This window comes from Oryza sativa, chromosome 7, assembly GCF_034140825.1.
Source record: "Oryza sativa Japonica Group chromosome 7, ASM3414082v1".
In the NCBI taxonomy this organism is placed as follows: domain Eukaryota; kingdom Viridiplantae; phylum Streptophyta; class Magnoliopsida; order Poales; family Poaceae; genus Oryza; species Oryza sativa.
In genome coordinates this window covers 5,557,021-5,575,992 of record NC_089041.1, presented here as the reverse complement: position 1 = coordinate 5,575,992, position 18,972 = coordinate 5,557,021, and the positions used below count along the sequence as shown (strand labels likewise).

General features: G+C 48.4%; 1 protein-coding gene and 2 pseudogenes across 2 annotated transcripts; all 3 read right to left on the bottom strand.

Annotated features, from left to right (window-relative positions):
* Positions 1-549: 549 nt before the first annotated feature.
* Positions 550-2,649, bottom strand: LOC4342668 (UDP-glycosyltransferase 91C1). Its single transcript, XM_015790723.3, has one exon. It carries the CDS (start codon positions 2,277-2,279, stop codon positions 780-782), a length of 1,500 nt encoding a protein of 499 aa, XP_015646209.1. The 5' UTR covers positions 2,280-2,649; the 3' UTR covers positions 550-779.
* Positions 2,650-5,707: 3,058 nt separating this feature from the next.
* On the bottom strand, positions 5,708-9,186 carry LOC107276152 (UDP-glycosyltransferase 91C1-like; annotated as a pseudogene).
* An 8,114-nt stretch (positions 9,187-17,300) lies between these two features.
* Positions 17,301-18,972, bottom strand: LOC136357168 (UDP-glycosyltransferase 91C1-like; annotated as a pseudogene). Its single transcript, XR_010742333.1, has 2 exons — positions 18,436-18,972; positions 17,301-18,327 (listed from the first exon to the last, which is right to left on the bottom strand). The product of XR_010742333.1 is annotated as a UDP-glycosyltransferase 91C1-like (transcript).

Here is an 18,972-nt window from a genome sequence, read left to right as displayed (position 1 = left end):
GTTAAATATGGACCCTAAATTTGGCTGAGGAAAATCAGTAGTGCAGATATGTTATGATAATTACCAATTTTTCATCAATTTCGCTAGCCGCGTAGGACACTGCAAGTTCTGCAGGCTAGTTTAGCTACATTTTCAAAGAACAGATTTTGCAAGTCTAAGAGCTAGTGAAAAAAAAATGACGGATGGGCATTGGACTACGCAGAAGCATGGGTCCAATTTTTTTTTATAACGTGTCATGCTTTGCACATTTTATTTTATGGCCATATAATTTTTAGGGTAATTTGAAGTAAGCACAAAAACATTCACCCAAATAAAAAAGGTATGTATCCTATTTGAAATGCATTCATGCATTGGGTTCATATGGCTCACTGTTTCAATTGAGGTCCTGAACCGGCGGTACGACAATTTTCACCAAAATTCGACAAATTTCGGTTGAATTACTGTTTCGATTTGAATTCCCAAAAACCATTTAGAAATTTCACTTGGAATATACTTCCGCCACACGTTGAAAACTCCAAAATTTGCATCTATCGATCAGCTTTCATCGAAAACATTAACCTGGTTCATATGCTATTCTGGGTGGTAGATAAACTATTTTACACAAGTTTTTTAGTCTGATATCGTTTGTTCAGTTCACTTCCAAATTTGCATCGCGAATTTATTCCATCACAAAAATTTTCAAAGCAAATACTTCGCGAAAAGAATACGATGCGTGATGACGTAGTTCGTGAATCGTGATGGAGCTTTCGCGCGCGCCGCCGCCGCCGCGGCGGCGGCGTTCAGCTCAAACTCCGGCGACGACGCAGCCGCTCGGCAAGCTCGTCGACGTAGCGATCCTGCCGCTCGCCGTCGCCGAGTGCCTCCTGCATCTCCCTTGCGTTGCGCGCGAACACCTTCCCCTCCTCCTCCGCCATCACCCGCCGCACCGCCGCCGCGACGTCCTCGCCGCGGAACGAGCCGTCGCCGTCGTCGTCCCTCGCCACCTCCACGCCGAGCCCCCTGTCCGCCATGGCCCTCGCGATGAGCCCCTGGTCGGCGATGAACGGCAGCATCACCAGCGGGAGGCCGCCGAACCGGAGGCTCTCCACGGTGGAGCCCCAGCCGCAGTGCGTCAGGAACGCGCCGACGGCGGCGTGCGCCAGGACGCGCACCTGCGGCACCCACCCCGCCTCCACCACGCTGCGACCCGCGACGCGCGCCTTGTACCCCTCCGGCAGCCGCTCGCCGGCGTCGCGCAGCGCCCAGAGGAACCGCGCGCCCGCGAGCTCCAGCCCCAGCGCGAGCTCGCGGACGTTGTCCGCCGTCACCGGCGCCTCCGTCCCGAGCGCCACGTAGACGACCGACCTCGCCGGCTGCTCGTCGAGCCACCGCATCAGGTCCGGGCGGTGGCCGTCGTCGTCGTCGCCGGCGGCGTCGGGCGGCAGCAGGAGGCCGGCGGGCACGACGGGCTTGTGGTAGAGCTCGTCGAGGAGGCCGCAGAGCTGGGCGCCCTCGACGTCGGGGCAGCTGCGGTAGACGATGAGGTGGCACCGCTGATGCAGCTGCCACATCCGGTCGATGTCGGAGACGCCGGAGGCGTTGGGCCGGTAGGCGGCGGCGGCGACCCACGCGGCCTCGTGGCGGCGGAAGGCGATGGTGGAGGGGAACGTGATCCACGGCGGCGGCGACATGAAGTCCTCCGGCTCGGTGCGCGGGTGCGCGTCGTGCGCCGCCTTCGGGCCGAGGAACGCGAGCGCCGCCGCCGAGTAGATGGAGAAGAAGGCGCACGGCACCCGGTGCTCGTCGGCGATGGGCGGGAGCCAGCCGTGGGCGAAGTCGACGACGACCCAGTCGGGCCTCCTGCTGAAAGGATCTGGTCGTCCTTCCCGGTCTCCGGCGGCGCAGGCGTCGGCGAGGAATGCGGCGAAGGGCGCGGCGAGGCCGTCGAACGCCTTCTTGAGAAGCTCCACCTTCTCCGGCGGGACATCGGCCGTCGACTCCGCGCCCTCCGGCAGGCCATCGAGCACCGGAAGCGGGAGCGAGACGACGCGGACGTAGGCGGCGAGCTCCGGCGGGAGCGCGGCGAGGCGGGAGGCGTTCCGCGGCGTGGCGAGGAAGGTGACGGCGGCGTGGCCACGCGCCGCCAGGCGCTTGGCGAGCTGGAGGAACGGGATGAGGTGGCCGAACGCCAGCCACGGGAACATCACCAGGTGGAGAGGAGGTGGAGGTGCTGATGCATCGACGTCGACGTCGACGTCGACGTCGCCGGCGCCGGCGCCGGCGACGCCATTGATCGCCATCTTTGGCTATCCGTGTAGATGCTGATGTGATGCGTGCTATCGTTCTCGGTCAATGAATTTGTATATGTCTTCTTCCTCTTTCTTTTTTGAAAACAATGTGTCAGACGTTTGTACATCAACTGACACCGCTGTAATATTGTATTGTATTGGATCTAACTTCTCTGTCTCATATTAAATTCATTTTTACACCCCTTCAATTTATTCCAAAATAATTTTTTTTAAATTAATCATTGCATCGTACTACTCTGTCAAAAAAAAAATCACACCTCGGATGGAGGGGTAGTTTGTAAAAATAGAGAATAATGTTATTGAGAGTAGATAGAGTGACCAATAGTTACATTGCGATTTGATAAAGTAGGGATATTCTAATATTTTTGTTTTTATATTAATATGTGTGTGATGAGTGAAAAATAAACTTATTTTGGGACGGAGATAATACTCCGAGAGCCCCTAATTTTTTGAAGTTAAAATGTAACTACATTTGTTATAATTTATTACATCACTATCGTACTAAGTTATCTGAAAGTTTTGAGGAGATTTATGGTCCAAGTTGTATAGCTAGTCTACTAGTTTCCGTTTAAAGTTTTTCCGACTTGTTTAAATATTGCTACATGGGCCAATTTTGTCACTAACGCATTAGGCAAGCCGAAATTATTAGCCCGTTACACATTCGTGTGGGCCAAAGTTTAGCCCGCTAACGCCTACCCATGTGTCAAACAAAATTCCAAATTTTTGGCCATTCAAGGTCTTCGCTATTTTTAGATAATAGAATAGAATCCCGACCTTTACTGACAGACAGAGGTATAGCCAATTATTACAAAACATGATCCAAATACAATCACACCTTAAATAAACAAGTCATAAAGAACACATCCAAACTGACAGAGGCACCTACCACTACTAACACCAATAGAAACATAAAACACAAATTTATTGAATTCTATTTGTGAAACTCTAGCTAAAATTGACGAAAAGTTGTATAACTGTTGACTCCAATGTCTTTGCGATGTCTATAGTCAACCAGTTTAATCAAATTAGCACTTTGGGTGGGAAAATTTAGGCCTGTTTATCATTTCTCCTCGGCCAAATGGGCCGCCTGGCCTGGCACGTCCTATGCACGACCGGGCCTGGGCCGAAGCTAGTTCGGCCGGCATGGCCCGACCAACACACCGGGCCGGGCTATGCCTGCCCACGGGTTGCATCCCCGGCCTAGGCCCGACCCATTAAGACTCGGGCCATGCCGGGCGGGCTTGAAGGCACGATAGCCCATCGTGCTTCTCTATTAAATAAGTTTACTATTCCTCCTGCATGTCTTTGGGCTGAGTCTTATATGGCTGGAATAAGTCTATTTTATATACCTATTGTCTTTGGGCTGTACCTCAAATGGCTGAATTAAGTCTATGATGGATCCCTCAACTATTTTTATTTAGTCGTGTCGGGCCGTGCCGGCCCACTATGCTGCGGGAGCAGCCCAGGCATGGCCCGGCGTGCCGTACTTGGGCCGGGCCTAATTGCCGTGCTTTGGGCCAGGTTGTCGAGCCTTGGGCCATATTGCCATCTATACACCCAGGTAAACCGAACGAAATTGTTGAAATTTGGACCGCAGTATGAATTTCGAAAAAAATAGAGAGAAGAGAGAATGGAAAACAAAATTCACTGCGCGTTTGGTTATTTGAGGTACGTATGGTTTGAGTTGAACCCACCAGATGGAAACATTCCTTATAAATCCGGGTTCAAAGCATCCATCAAAATCGAGTGGATTATCTCGACCCACTTTGATGGGCGCACGACGTGTGCCCGCGCCGCGCCGCTACTCGCTCGTCCTCTCGCCCGTCCATCGTTCGCCCGCGTGCCCGCGCGCCAGTCATCGCCGCTCATCCGCCTACCACTGGTCATCTATAGTCGTCCACCTGCTCGCCTGTCGGCTTGCTCACCCGCTCTTCCGGCCATCACCGAGTACTTTTACTGGCCCGCCGCTCACCTGCTCCTTCCGGTCATCGTCAAGCTCCTCCGCCCACCCCGCCTGCTCGTGATCCTGCCCGTCAGCCATCGGTCGCCGCCGCTCCTCTTCTACCTGCTTGCGAGCCCATGCCTCTGCTTATGCTGGCCGCCGACTTTCTCACGCACTCCCCTTTACCTGCTCGCAGATCACTTGCATGCGAATCCACGTTGCTCCTCGTTTTCTCCTGAGCTCGTGTTGCTCGATCCTTCGCTTGCTCGACGTCGGTTTTCTCGTGCACGCTCCTCCGCTTGCTAACCGCCTGCCTATGCTTGAGCATGCGCCGCTCCATTGCTGCCCGCACCCGCGCGCTCTCCTCTGCTTGCTCGATCGCCGCCTACCTGCGCGTTGGCGATCTGAACTTTGATCTCGTTTGTGAGTCAATCTGTGACCCTGCCTGTAATAGGTGATTTGGATTCATGTCTCCCTAGTCCCCACCCGACTCTATATTATCGGTATTGCTAATGTGTCCGTAGGCTGTTGAATGGTTTGGCTAATGGCTACTTTGGTAGTTGATATCCGTACTTTTCTATTGCAAAGCAGGGCAAATCTCTAACTCTTGAGATACAACCAGCTAACTTTGGTTGCAATATAATGGTTCCTAGTCCATCTTCTTGGCAGTCGTATACACTGAGTCACTGACTGGATATGAGAGTTAAGATCTTTATGATGTTTAAGTTGATAAAAACAAACAATTTGTTAATGATGGATTAAAATTGTCAGCATAACCGATAGGGATGAAAACGGATCGAACACGGTCAGAAAGCTCTATCATATTCGTTTTCATATTTTTTTCTTGGAATCAAAATCGGAATCGGAAACCCGGATATGAAAACGGAATCGAATATTATCGAATACAGATACGGAGCGAATACGAATCGAAACGAATACGGTAACGAATAATTATCGAAATATCAAGACCCCTCAAAGTATGCTTCTTAAATCGAGGAAGAGATGTAGCCATTAGTTTTCAAAAACAAAACATCAACATTTTCAAATTTTATCTCTATTTGTAAGGGCAAGGGGGAGATAGAAAATATTGTGTTTACTTTCAATACAAATTTATGTTATCATGAAACAAATAAATTCATGTGTATCACTGAAATTTTCGCAGGCACATTGAAATTTTTGAAAATTGGTTGAATATTTTAAATTTGGGGCTGAACATTTCAATTGGAGTTGAGAATTTCGAAATTGAATTAAATGTTCTAGAGCTTGAGTTGAATTTTTTAAATCTGAGTTGAGAGTTTTGAATTAGAACTGAAACTTTTCAATTTTTGAATTAAAAGTTATTAAAATTTTCAGAATTGAATTGAAAGTTTTTGAAAATTTGAGTGGTTATTTTTTAGAATTGAAATTTTCCATTTGTTTGTATGTTAATTGCTATTCCTTATATCTTTTTCATATGGTTTGTTTTGTTCCACCTAAGTAGAGAAAAGAAAAACATGTTTTTCATAAGAATACCGGATATCCGATGGAAAATATCGGATATTATCCGACCGTTATCCGATTCCGACGGATATCACATATATCATATTCGTTTTTATTCCCGAAAAAAAATTAAAATTTCCAGATATATCCGATCGAAACTATCCGAATCCCAAAAAAGGTCTGGTCGGACGGAACTATCCGAATCACTTTCAACCCTAATCACAAGTATATAGGTACCCCAATAGGTCGATATCGGTAGTGCCAGGATAAAGGTCCTTGCATCGGTCCAACTATCTTAGCCTGTGAAAGAGTGTTTAGACGAAAGCACAAGTTAGAATATAAGGCCAAAATGAATGTGAAGACACATAAGACTTGCATCTACTGAAGGAACACAGAGCCTACCCGAGAGCCGACGTGTGGTAGCACACCTGATTCAACGCTGTCCATTCCCACCCGGAGGATGAAGCGAGGCAGCATACCCAGCTTGTGGCCACCCAAGGAATCGCTCGTCAAGAGTCAAGGTGTGGCAGTGCTTGGGGACGGCTAGAGCTGGCGCCTTGAGTGTGTTCAATGTTTGCCACGTGGTATGCCCTTGAACCTACCATTACAAGCGGCGGAGTTGCTGATGGGGCCCCATGGGCCCCACACCCGGACATAGGAGGAACATGCCACCTGTTCTCGCCATCACTCTGTGCTAACAACAAGCAATCAAGGGATTGAATAGAGAACAGGTCTATCGCCCCGATCTCTCTTTGTCTTTCTCCCCCTCTAACCAAACCATCCCATCAAAGAATGGTTCGATTGTACCAATGATAGACCCGAGGAGAATGACAAAACACAACATGAAGATAACTATGTAGGGTGGTGAAGAAGAGTATAGAAATGTACAAGGTTTGCATCAACCAAGGGAACACGTGGGTAGTGTGCACGGCTTAAGGCCATCCACGGAATGACTGCCTGGAGGCTTACATGTGGCAACTAGTTCAAGGTGCATGCATGGTCAACGGCGTCTTCGAGGTGCATATTTTGGTGAAGTACACTTCCATGGCATTCAAATAATAGATCACGAGTCATTGAAAAAAATGAATCGCGAGATAATAACACTATTGGTGAAGTAAATATGACTTTACGATGAAGTAGAATATAGGCATGAGAACATATAAACATAGGGTAGTCTTGAGTGCATCGACAGCAATATATAGTCATTTGTAGCGCTGCAAGTAGCCAACAAACTCATCAAGATATTGTTCCTCCCGTGCCCTATCTCCGAGGATGCTATGCACCTCCTTAGCCTTTCTTGCCAATACCTTCCCCTCCTCCTCCACCATCACCCGCCTAACCGCTGCTGCAACATCATCCCTATAGAACGAACCATCGTCATAGTTCCTCGCCACCTCCACTCCTATCCCCCTTGCAGCCATTGCCTGAGCGATCAGGCCCTGATCGGCGACAAAAGGTAGCATCACTAGAGGGTGACCAAAGCAAAAGCTTTCCACGGTGGAGCCCCAACCACAGTGTGTTAGGAATGCGCCTATTGCACCATGTGCAAGCACACGCACTTGTGGCACCCACTCTGTGCACACTATGCCACGTGTGGCAACACGTGACTCGAACCCGCTTGGGAGGAATGTTCCAGTTTGGCTGTTGATGCCACTCGGAGGACGGAGTGCCCAGAGGAAGCGTACACCAGAGAGCTCTAGTCCAAGTGCGAGCTCGCGTACATGGTTTGTTGTGATAGGTGCCTCGCTCCCGAGTGCAACATAGATGACAGATCCATTTGGCTGCTTGTCAAGCCACTGTATTGCTGACACAAAGGATTGGTTAGAGGTGGTGTTTGGGGCATCTTCATCATGAACAATGTCTGCTGGGAGGAGGAGACTGGCAGGGACAGCCGGCCTAGCGAAGAGCTTGTTGAGGAGCGGGAACAGTCGTGGCTCTGCCTCGGGACAAGACGATAAGGCGGCAGCAGGAGCGTTCCATTTCCAGCAAACGGTCAACATCGGACACTCCAGAGGCGTTAGGCTGGAATGCAGCAGCGATCCACTCTGCTTCATGGCGCCGGTAGGCGAGGGTGGAGGGGAATGGGACCCACGGTGGCGCAACCATGTAGTCCTCAGTCGTTGTGCGCGGGTGAGTGATGTTCTCTTGCTTTGGACCGATGAAGGTCACAATGGCGGCCGGAATGATGAAGAAAACGGCGCATGGGATCTTGCAAGACACAAAAGATAGAAATGGTTGTCTATTAGTTAGGTTCCTGAAATTTTGTAAGTGTATGTCCCTTTTTTTTCTTTTATATTGTTCCATTTATATAAATGTGATGTCTAGCCTACAAATGAGAGAGAGAGAGAGAGAGAGAGAGACTACAATTAGGGATCCAATTTTGTACTGGCGGGCATATATGCTTCTCTCTATCATGTATGCAATTCTCTTGATCTATCCCAAAATATAAGGCACAAACACTTTTTTTTTTGCTTCATCTCATAATATAGTAGAAAACATTTATACATTAACTAGGATCTCTTTCTCTGCTAAATTTAGTTCGCTTTAAATCATCTACCATCAAGCCCCCAATCACACTAGGAGCATGCATCGAGGTGATCCAACCGAGAGGATGATTAAATTCTTTCTTAATATTTGTGTTAGTACTGGTTGTACTTTGTAAATTGGGACGGAAAGAATTATACTACTAAATAAGGGTCCTCATTACCTATCCACCTAAACCTACCGACATAGTAAGGGTCCTCATTACCCTAGGCATCTTTAATCATGTGCTTATTAACGAACATGCAAATGGGAATTAATTAAGCACGTGCATGCCATTTTCTTTCTCTCTTGCTCACCTCATGCTCCTCAGCAATCGGCCAGAACCAGTTCTGCGCGAAGTCGAGTATGATCCAGTCAGGCCTCCTCGAAAACCCAGCGGCGGCTTCTTCCCCATCACCGGCGCTGCCGCCGCCGCAGGCCTCGGCGACGAGGCTAGCGAAGGGAGCGGCGAGGCCGTCGAACGCCTTCTTGAGGAGCCCGACCTTCTCCGGCGGGACGTCGGCCGTCGACTCGGCGCCCTCCGGCAGGCCATCGACGGCCGGGAGGTCGAGCGGCACGACGCGGAGGTTGGCGGACAGCGCCGGTGGGATCGCGCCCAGCCTCGCGGCGTTCCTCGGCGTGGAGACGAAGGTGACGGCGTGGCCGCGGCTGGCCAGCCGCTTGGAGAGCTCGAGGAAGGGGATCATGTGGCCGAAGGCCAGCCATGGGAACACCACAATGTGAAGCGGAGAAGAAGAAGAAGAAGAAGAAGAAGAAGAAGAAGAAGAAGAAGAAGCATCAGCAGCAGCCTGCACCGCCTCTGACATGGCCGGATTATTGGAAAGAGTTGGATATCTGATGATTTTTTTTAAAGAGTTGGATATCTGATGATGTGTGTGTATATGTATATATAACTGTAAGATTGGTGAAATGTAATCATGGAGACAGAATGCGCGCGATCCACGAGGGTGATTTGTTTAATGATTGTAGTTGTTGTCGGACGTACGATTTGGTGATCCGGGCTGGCCGGCTGGGTGTACGATAGTAATGATGATCAGTTTGATATTCCAATGATATCTCTGTTGTTAAACATCGACGTGATTTAATTTAGGCAAAATTTGTCACAAGACACGCAAAAAACGTGTAATTGGCTAGAAGACACCACAAAAACATGACACGGCTGATGGACACTAAAAAAATATGTAATTGGCCATAGGACACCGGTCGTATTATTTTATTATTTCCAAGTCAAAAGAGGTGAGATATTTTTCTAAATGCCTGGATTGCCCCTTCTCTTTCCTTCCTTTTCCCTTCCTGTTGACTTTGCCTGGAACGGCACGGCGGCCTCGAAGGCGCGGTGGGGCGACACTGGCGGCCACCTTCTCCTCACACTCCACGCCGCTGCCGCCGGCATCGACAACGACGACGAGGATGGCGGCGGCGCAGCAGCCTTCGCTGCCGTGGCAGGATCTCTCGGCGCATCTGCGAGGGCTCATCCTCCTCCACCTCCCGTCCCTCCCCAACCACGTCCGCATCCGCGCCATCTGCCGCTCCACGCCACCACCGCCGGCACTGACGACGATGAGGAGGATGGCGGCGACGCAGCAGCCTTCGCTGTCGTGGCAGGATCTCTCGGCGGATCTGCGAGGGCTCGTGCTCTCCACCTCCTGTCCCTCCCCAACCACGTCCGCATCCGCGCTGTCTGCTGCTCCACGCCGCCGCCACCGGCACCGACGAGGAGGAGGAGGATGGTGGCGGCGTAGCAGCCTTCGCCACGCTGGCAGGCTCTCTCGGCGGACCTGCTAGGCCTCGTGTTCCTCCACCTCCCGTCCCTCCCCGACCACATCCGCCTCCGCGCCAGTTACCTCGCCGTCAACAACATCGCCGGCAGCTATAAAACTTTTGTGATTTGGGGTGGGGGGAGATGGCGCCAAGGGCAATCTCGCCATTTTGAAAAATTTCTCTCCTCTTTTGACCCGGAAATAATAAAATAATGCGACCGGTGTCCTATAGCCAATTACACAATTTTTTAGTGTCCATTAGCCGTATCATGTTTTTGTGGTGCCTCTCAACCAATTACACGTTTTTTGTGTGTCCTGTGGCAAATTTTGGCTTTAATTTATCACTACATGTGTGGAGTGTAGTCTGGCGACGGTGGCGACTGGTGAGTCGTCTCCAGTTCCTATGCAATTTGTCTACTGTAGTTTTAATGGTCATACAGCTTTGGGACATATATGTCCTTTAATTTACATTTACAGTAGCGAACTGCAGTACTGCTCGTATGTGGCTCCGTTAGTAGCAGTACTGTAGATATGGTGCTGCAAAAGATCTCAGCTATACACTTCGAAATTCTAATTTTGCTTTTGATCGTATTGAAAAAGTATAGCTCATATATGGTGGTAGAGGTGTGAGTATGTGATTTTAATGCCTACTAAACACCTAAAACTCAACACGCAAGTATAATATTTATTAGCACTTCTATAATCTAATACAAGCATGCCACATCCAATAAGTATACAAAACTAGACATGCAAGCATTTAGGAGACCTTGAAAAATTGATGGGAGCAATTTCATGGTAATTGGGTTTGGAGGTACAGGAGGTATCATAAAAATGTAAAATTTAGTGCCTTTCATATTCAGTATATCAGGATGCATGTAGTGATCGGATTATTTTTAGTAAAAACTTTTTAAAAAAAGTTTGTTGAGAAAAATATTATCGATACTCCATTTGTCCTGTTCCCTCCGTCGTGCAACTGCAAGGATGCTCTTATTTTTTTTCATCACCATGTTTCTCTTAAAATATTAGCACACGTTGCATGTGACATATATAATTGGTTATAATATTTCGTTGCTTCTAGTCCTTTTACCAGATTCTGGGGAATGCATACTTCGTGTTGCGTAGTTGTGCCGTAATAGCCATGCTCTAAAATTATGTGCTGAAGTCCTAAACTTCTAATTAAGTTACATCTAGTAACTATATATTAATTATAACAATATATTTAAGAAAAAATATTTATTTTACAATATTGAGATTTATAAGATTATAAAATAACCATAAAATTTAAAACTTTGTCATCGAACATTGAATTTCATAATTGGAGATTATTCAACCCTAAAATATTATACTCTTGCAGTTTTCAATATCAGCCCGGCCCCAATTTTTAGAGTGGTTTTCTAGGTTCTCCTAGCTAGCGTGTGCACCGACAGAATTAAGTCACACGCGCGGCTAACCCCACAGCCCACCTTGAGATTGCTAAGGGGCGATCGATCACCCCTAGCGATCGCCCCTAGGCCCTAGCGTGCCCCCCTCTCCTCCACGTAGTTTCCTTTTTTGGCACCACATTACTTTCCTATTTTAGTAAATTTATGCACCTAAAGTTTGTATATCTCAAGTTTACACATCTAAAGTTTAGAGACCTAAAGTTTATAAATCAAATATATCCGATTCAAATTTGAATTTGAATTCAAATATTTTTTATATATAGTATTTCTATACATATAAAATTTATACACCTAAAGTTTATAGACACAAAGTTTATAAGTCAAAAGTTTATATACCCGATTCAAATTTGAATTTGAATTATATCCGATTCAAATTTGAATTTGAATTCAAATATTAGTTTACAGACCCAAAGTTTTATAAGTCAAAAGTTTACATACCCGTTTTAAATTTGAATTTGAATTCAAATTTTTTATATATAGTATTTCTATACATAATTTTTGTCAACTTTGTGTTTTTTATTTTTTAAAAATTTATGGTGTAGTAGGAAGAGAAGAAGGAGAGGAGGAAGAAAGAGAGTAGTGTATACTGTATAGGGGGATGGGGGGTGATCGCCTAGGACGGTCACCCGCCCATTAGCCAGCCCCCAGCCCACCTCCCCTATCTCTCTACCTTCCCATCCCTTAATATTCTCTCCCATCCTTATCTCTTTCCCACATTTCTATCAAAACAACGCGAGCAGAGATACCAGAGCGGAGGCACGGAGCGATGATGACGACGAGCGGCTCCCCTCCGGCAACAGCACCAGTGATGGTCTATCGGTGAGTCCTCTCCTCCTCTCCTTGGCGAGCTCCTCAACGGAGAAGAGGGCAGGCAGTCAAGCGGCATTCCTCCAGCGAAGGCCCCTCTCAAGTGAGCCCCCTCCTCCTCCCCTTGGTAAGCTCGCTCTAACATACCAGGTATGTTTTTTCTACATCGCCACCCCCACTGTGCCATCGCCTGGCCTCACTAGTGCCGAAAGGCATCAACGTGCTGGCGTGGCCCTACCCGGCTGGCCTCCTCTTCCTCCTCTTTGCTTCGCTTTACCCCCAGCCACCAACACTGGCCCACTGCCCATTACCGGCCTTGCCGCTCTAACGGTGGCGGTGCCACCTCACCGCCCGCCCTTGTCTGCCACCCACCACCATTAAACAAGACCGCTGCCTCTTCAGCGCCACTCTCCCCTCCCCCTTCCACCCCACCCCCGAAACCCTAACCCTAACCGGTGCTTGTTGTGACCTGGGACCACACGCACGATTTCGCTTCCTAGAGCAAATTAGCATTCATGGGTTTTCTGGGGCATGCATGATGTGTTAACAGTATGAGAACTGCTCTGTTTACATTTTTGTTGTTCATTTCCATGTTAGAATTGCTATTCTGTTCTAATCGTGCTGTCTCAGTTAAAACTATTTTTTTCAAAAGTATCTTCTGTCATCTTTTAACATAAATATAGAGAGAGTGACGCATGCGTGTTACCCAGCTCCAGAGGTCTATTAGCCTAGCATAGTTCAGCTGTTTTTCAAAAAAAAAAAAATCATGTCTTGAGCTAAGAGCCCCGTGTTGCCTCCCGTGACAAGTGACTTGGGTGGTGGCAAACCCTAGCCATGCTGCCACCACCCACCTCCCCACTCCTCTGCCCTGCCGCTGCTAGAGTGAGCTGCTAGTAAGCTGTTCGGTGTGCTAGGACGACGGCTGCGGGTCTCGCGTCGATGGTGAACACCAGATCAAGCGTGGGCGAGTCTGGGGATGCGAGGCGGGGCTGCAAGAAGCATCGCCGACTAGTGGTAGATAGCCACAAGCGATGAAAAGAAGGCAAGGCGGATTGCCCGAATCAGATGCAGGTGAGAGGCGGCGGCACCACAGCGAGGATCGACAAAGCGACACGGTGGTGGTGGCCGTGCTCAGCTTTCGACAATTGAGGACTGAAACAATGGGTCATGGAGGGTCAGATCTAGGCTATGAGGGCGGATCTAGCGAGTCAGCTTCTGGATTTTGCCGGCGGTTGGCCAACGGGAGGCCAACGCGAGCTTGTGGATTGCCAACGGTGTAGGCGGGAGGGTGCTCAAGGCGAGGGAGGTGACATAAGCAGTGGTGGTGGGGCTGCTCTGTTGTTGCTGCAGAGGTGAGGGGTGAGCGATTCTTAGCACCAAGAGGAGGCTCACGATGAGAGCTGTTGTGCTTTGCCGATGACGCGGGCTGGGCGGGAGGTCTTCGAGAGGCCGTCCATGGGGGCGGCTGTGGGGAGGCTGACGAGAGTCTGGAGTAGCATGGCTGGAGGTAGCGGGACGAGGATGCGGCGACAATGACCGGGTTGGTGGTGTCGTGGGCTTTGGACTTACAGGAGATCCAGCGATGGCAAATGGCAATGAGGTGAGGCGAGGGTGAGACGGACTGGCGGCCTAAGGTGGTGGTGAGGTTGAATGCCTTGCCGCGGTGGTGGCAACACAATGAGGTGGACGTTGAGGCCTGCGGTGGACTCTTCACAGACGCTAGACCTGTTGCGGTGGCGCCTTCCACAAGATGGCCTTGTGGTGGTCTAGTGCAGGGGAGATGCGATCCACTCTTCTCTTTCACCCTCTTCTTTTCCAACCCAATTACGTGGATGGAGTTGAGTGCACCAGATGTTATGCTCCTACTTGATGCTGGCCAGTGGCGAGGCACTGGTGTGGTGATTGCATGTTGAAGGTGCTCAGTTGGTGGTGACTGTTGATACTGGCAGGTGCACGTTGGCGTGGGAGGGAAGGAAGATTATGGGCGAAAGTCCAGTCTGTTTGGGCCGACAACAATGACACTTGTGGGCACCGCATCCCCCTTGGGGCATTCTCGTGGAATCTCTCTCTCCATGATGGATGTCTCTTCAGGTGAAAACCATGTTCTGATCCTCGAGAATGGGCGCAACGATGCTCTCGGCATCGTATCATCCTGAAGTTTTGTTTGAAGATTCATTTCCTTATGGGTGTCGTGTTCTCGATTTGCTCTTCAGCCATGAGGATCCTTAATGGCTAATGAGTGATCGATCGCTTGCGCTTGCCACGCGCGATTAGATTTGAGGTTCTTTTTTCGTAGGACAAAATATGTGTGGGATTGTTTAATTTCCTTTTTTTTTTGGCAAATAAATGAATGGTCTTGATTCGTCATGGGATCTCTTTGTTTCTTCCTGGAGGCCCATCGAGCAGGCAGGCCATGTGGCCTAATCTAGGCCCATATGGATTTTTTATTTTTATTAAATTTGTTATAAATTCACGGTAGCGCTATTCCACGCGCTACAACGCGTAATAATAATTCGAGCGCTGCACACCGCCTTCTTCTTCTTCTTCTGGTTTTTCCGTTTTTTACCACCCCACCTTTCTCCGCATCCCACCTTTTCTCGGGTCATTTTTTTCGTTTTTTACCACCCCACCTTCCGTGTTTTTTCTCTTTTCCATCTTATCTGTGCTTCATCAATGGTCCCGGTAAAATATTAACCATCCAGATTTTTCTGTTATTTATTCATTCTCTATAGTTTTTCTGTTTTCGCGTTTTAGTAAAATATTTACCGTCTAGTTTTTCTTTCCGAATTTTCCGTTTTTCTAGTATCTCCGCACGTTTTAAAAGTAACGAATTTACTCCGTGGAGTTTTTCATTTACTCCCAGCCTTCCACATCTGCTCATTCTAAAGTAACAAATTTATTCGCATGAATGTCTCCACATCGTATGACGCCATACCTAGATGGTCGTAAAATAATTACTACCAACTTATAACGCTAGTAATTCTTTTAGCAATATTATTTAGATTTTGTGGTCTGCGAGTAAAACAATTACCACATTGCTCTCGATATAGCCATGATCTCATAGCCACCGTGTAGTAATATGTTTACTGATGTGTTCAATATACAGTATAAGAGTAAAAACTGGTACTAAGAGTATTGTTGATCTGTATCACAAAATAGTCGTATGAATGAAAAAAATTACAGGCTCAATCACACACAAGCGATAAAATTACTCACAAGTGAATCAAACTAGAAAAAAAAATGATTCAGCCAAAAATCCATCATGGAATCATAGAAGAATCTAGCGGTGTGGTATAGAGTTGAGCTTGACGTTGCGCAGTAGCAGCCATCCATCATCTAACAAGCACAAAAAAATGTAAAAACATTCTCGTTCATGTCAATACAGATGACGAGCAAAAGAAAAATAGCAAACAATCTCCATCACCGGTGGACTCCACCCTATCCTCTGTGGCTAGTCACATGGAGCACGATGTGCAAATGTAGGACCTGTGCAGCCCATCAATTGAGATCAGGTAATATTGGAGATTGCATGTTAATTTGATTTGCAAAAAAAATTAGGGCTTCATGCGTGAAGTTGAAGGAGAGTATGCAGATGCAAATCAGAGTGTCATTTCCTTACTTGCTTGTTCTATCAATGTCGCCGACGTGGAGCAGCCGCTGGTTGTTGCTATTGGCTCAGGTGAACACCTCCTTGCTGGTTATGGTGCTGCCTAGCGTCCGGTAGCGAGGCCCGAAGTAGTGCCTTCACCTCAACTGCCGCCGGCCACCGCTCGCCGGCCACCGCCATCAACCACCACGGTGTCGTCGTCGTCCTCCATGGTGTGTCGCCGATCTGTGGGCTAGGATGGTGGATCGATTCAGATCCCAAAAAAAAAAAGGAAAAAACGGAGTGGGGGCGAGAGTGGTTGGTTGGGTACGGGAAAAATAGAATATATACCGAAAGCAGAGAAGTTGTTTTTATCGTAGTAAATCATTTACTCCGATAATGGTGGGTGCATGATGTGGGACGTGGGGTGAGATCGAAAGCAGGGAAGTTGTTTTTATTATCGAAGTAAATTGTTTACTCAAATAAAGGTGGGTGGTAGAGGCACCTGATCGGAGTAAACAATTTACTCCGGTCGGTAGGAGTGGGATGACGGGATGTGGGGTGGGGTGGGCCTGGGCTAACGCATGTTTGGCGCTCGGAACAATATTCCACGTACTAGCGCTCTTAATAGTAGTTCTAATAAACTCATTTGCATAAAATTTTCTATTTATGAAGTTTCTATCTATAAAGTTTTGATGCATAATTTTTTTATCCATAAAGTTTGAATGTATAAAGTTTCTATGTGTAAAGTTGGTATGTATAAAGTTTTTATGTACATTTTTTTTCTGGGCAAAATAATATTACTAGTTGGGCTTAAAACACATGGATTGAGAATGGCCCGAGAAAACAAAAGTGGATTATGCATAAATTTTTTACAGACAAACTTTTCTCTAAGCAAAAAAAAAAAAAACTGCTCATAGGGCAAAATTATGTGGATGAGAAAGACCTTAGAAATAAAAATAGGCTATATTATACATGGTTTGTTAAACAGAAACATCTAAATTGGACTCCAACAACTGCGCAGGTCCACGTGGGGATGGAGCGGTCACGCGGGGTGTCAGCCGAGCAATCAATCGTTTAGTAGACCTACTCTCAAGGATCCGGTTGTAAATGCGTGGTATACCTGTTATTTTTCTATTTTTCTAGCTATACCCTTCCAGGGCTATAAATTGCACTTTTTTTACTGCTATATCAATACAAAATACTACACTGTTTTGTGTGGGTTGTTTTTTTTTAAAAAAACTAATTGGTGTATGATCAAACCTTACTCTCATGCCATTCAACATAACTGATAAGTATGCTATTATGGGTACTTCTGACAGTAGAACTGTTTTATTATGCATTAATTTTGATGGTTTTCTATAGAAATTTATTAAGATGTGAAAATACATTTGTTCATTGTAGGCACAAGAACATGGCCATTCATGGTATAGAGTGATAGACGCGAGAGTATAGTGAGCAATGATCATTTGTAGCACTGTAAGTAGCCGATAAGCTCATAAAGGTACATCTCCTGCTGGACTCTATCCCCGAGGATGCCGCACAACTCTATGGCTTTGTGTGCCAATTCCTTCCCCTCCTCCTCCACCATGACCCTTTGTATCGCCGCCGCAACATCATCCCTGTAGAACGAGCCATCGTCGTAGTTCCTCGCCACCTCCACACCTACCCCCGTTGCCGCCACCGCCTGAGCAATTAGGCCCTGGTCAGCGATAAAAGGGAGCATCACCAGTGGCTGACCATAGTGGAAGCTCTCCACGGTGGAGCCCCAGCCGCAATGTGTTAAGAATACACCTACTGCACCATGCGCTAACATGCGCACCTGCGGTACCCACTCCGTGCACACTAAGCCACGTGCAGCAACACGTGTCTCGAACCCACTGGGGAGGAGCATGTCGTCGTGGCAGTTGATGCCACTCGGACGACGGAGTGCCCATAGGAAGCGCACACCAGCAAGCTCTAGTCCAAATGCGAGCTCATGCATATGGTCTGCTGTGATAGGTGCCTCGGTCCCGAGTGAAACATAGATGACAGATTTGTTTGGCTGCTTGTCAAGCCATTGCATCACTGCCACGAAGGACCGGTCGGATCTATTGTACACACCAATATCATTGTCGTCAAGAGCGGGAGGCACAAGGAGGCCGGAGGGGATGGCCGGCTTAGTATAGAGCTTGGTGAGGAGCGGGAACAGTCGCGGCTCTGCCTCGGGACAACTACGGTAGATGATGAGGCGGCAGGAGGGGCGCTCTGAGTCCCAGAAACGATCAGCATCGGACACACCGGAGGCGTTGGGCCGGAAACCGGCTGCTATCCACTCCGCTTCGTGCCGCCGGTATGTAACGGTGGAGGGGAAGGGGATCCACGCTGGCTGGGCCATGTAGTCTTCCGTGGTGGTACGCGGGTGAGCTAGGTTCTCTTGTTTCGTGCCAACGAAGGCCCCCAATGCCGCCGGGAAGATGGAGAAGATGGCACATGCAATCTTCAAGGTTCAAATAAAACAAACAAAAATCAATGAATTAGTCCTTTTATTCACCGAAATGGTAATATAATGGAGACGATGAGCATGAGCTCAAAGCCTCAAGATCACCTCATACTCCTCGGCTGTCGGCCATATCCAGTTCTGCGCGAAGTCGAGTATGATCCAGTCTGGCTTCCTCGAGAACCCAGCGGCGGCTTCTTCCCCATCACCGGCGGCGCCGCCACAGGCCTCGGCGATGAGGCTAGCGAAGGGCACGGCGAGGCCGTCGAACGCCTTCTTGAGGAGCCCGACCTTCTCCGGCGGGACGTCGGCCGTCGACTCGGCGCCCTCCGGCAAGGCCGTCGACTGCCGGGAGGTCGAGCGACACGACGCGGAGGTGGGCGGACATCGCCGGTGGGATCGCGCCCAGCCTACCAGCGTTCCTCGGCGTGGAGACGAAGGTGATGGCGTGGCCTCGCCTCGCCAGCCGCTTGGAGAGCTCGAGGAAGGGGATCATGTGGCCGAAGGCCAGCCATGGAAACACCACAATGTGGAGTGGAGGAGGAGGGGGCGTGGCTGCCATGGTTGGGTTCTTTGAGACCGTTTTTGGATATGTAACGAAACTCTCGATGAAATAGTAATATGGAGTATATCGCTCTTAGAGAT

What these genes read in the sequence shown, in the direction of transcription:
- LOC4342668 (XM_015790723.3), bottom strand. Translation starts at nt 2,279, where the DNA reads ATGGCGATCAATGGCGTCGCCGGCGCCGGCGCCGGCGACGTCGACGTC.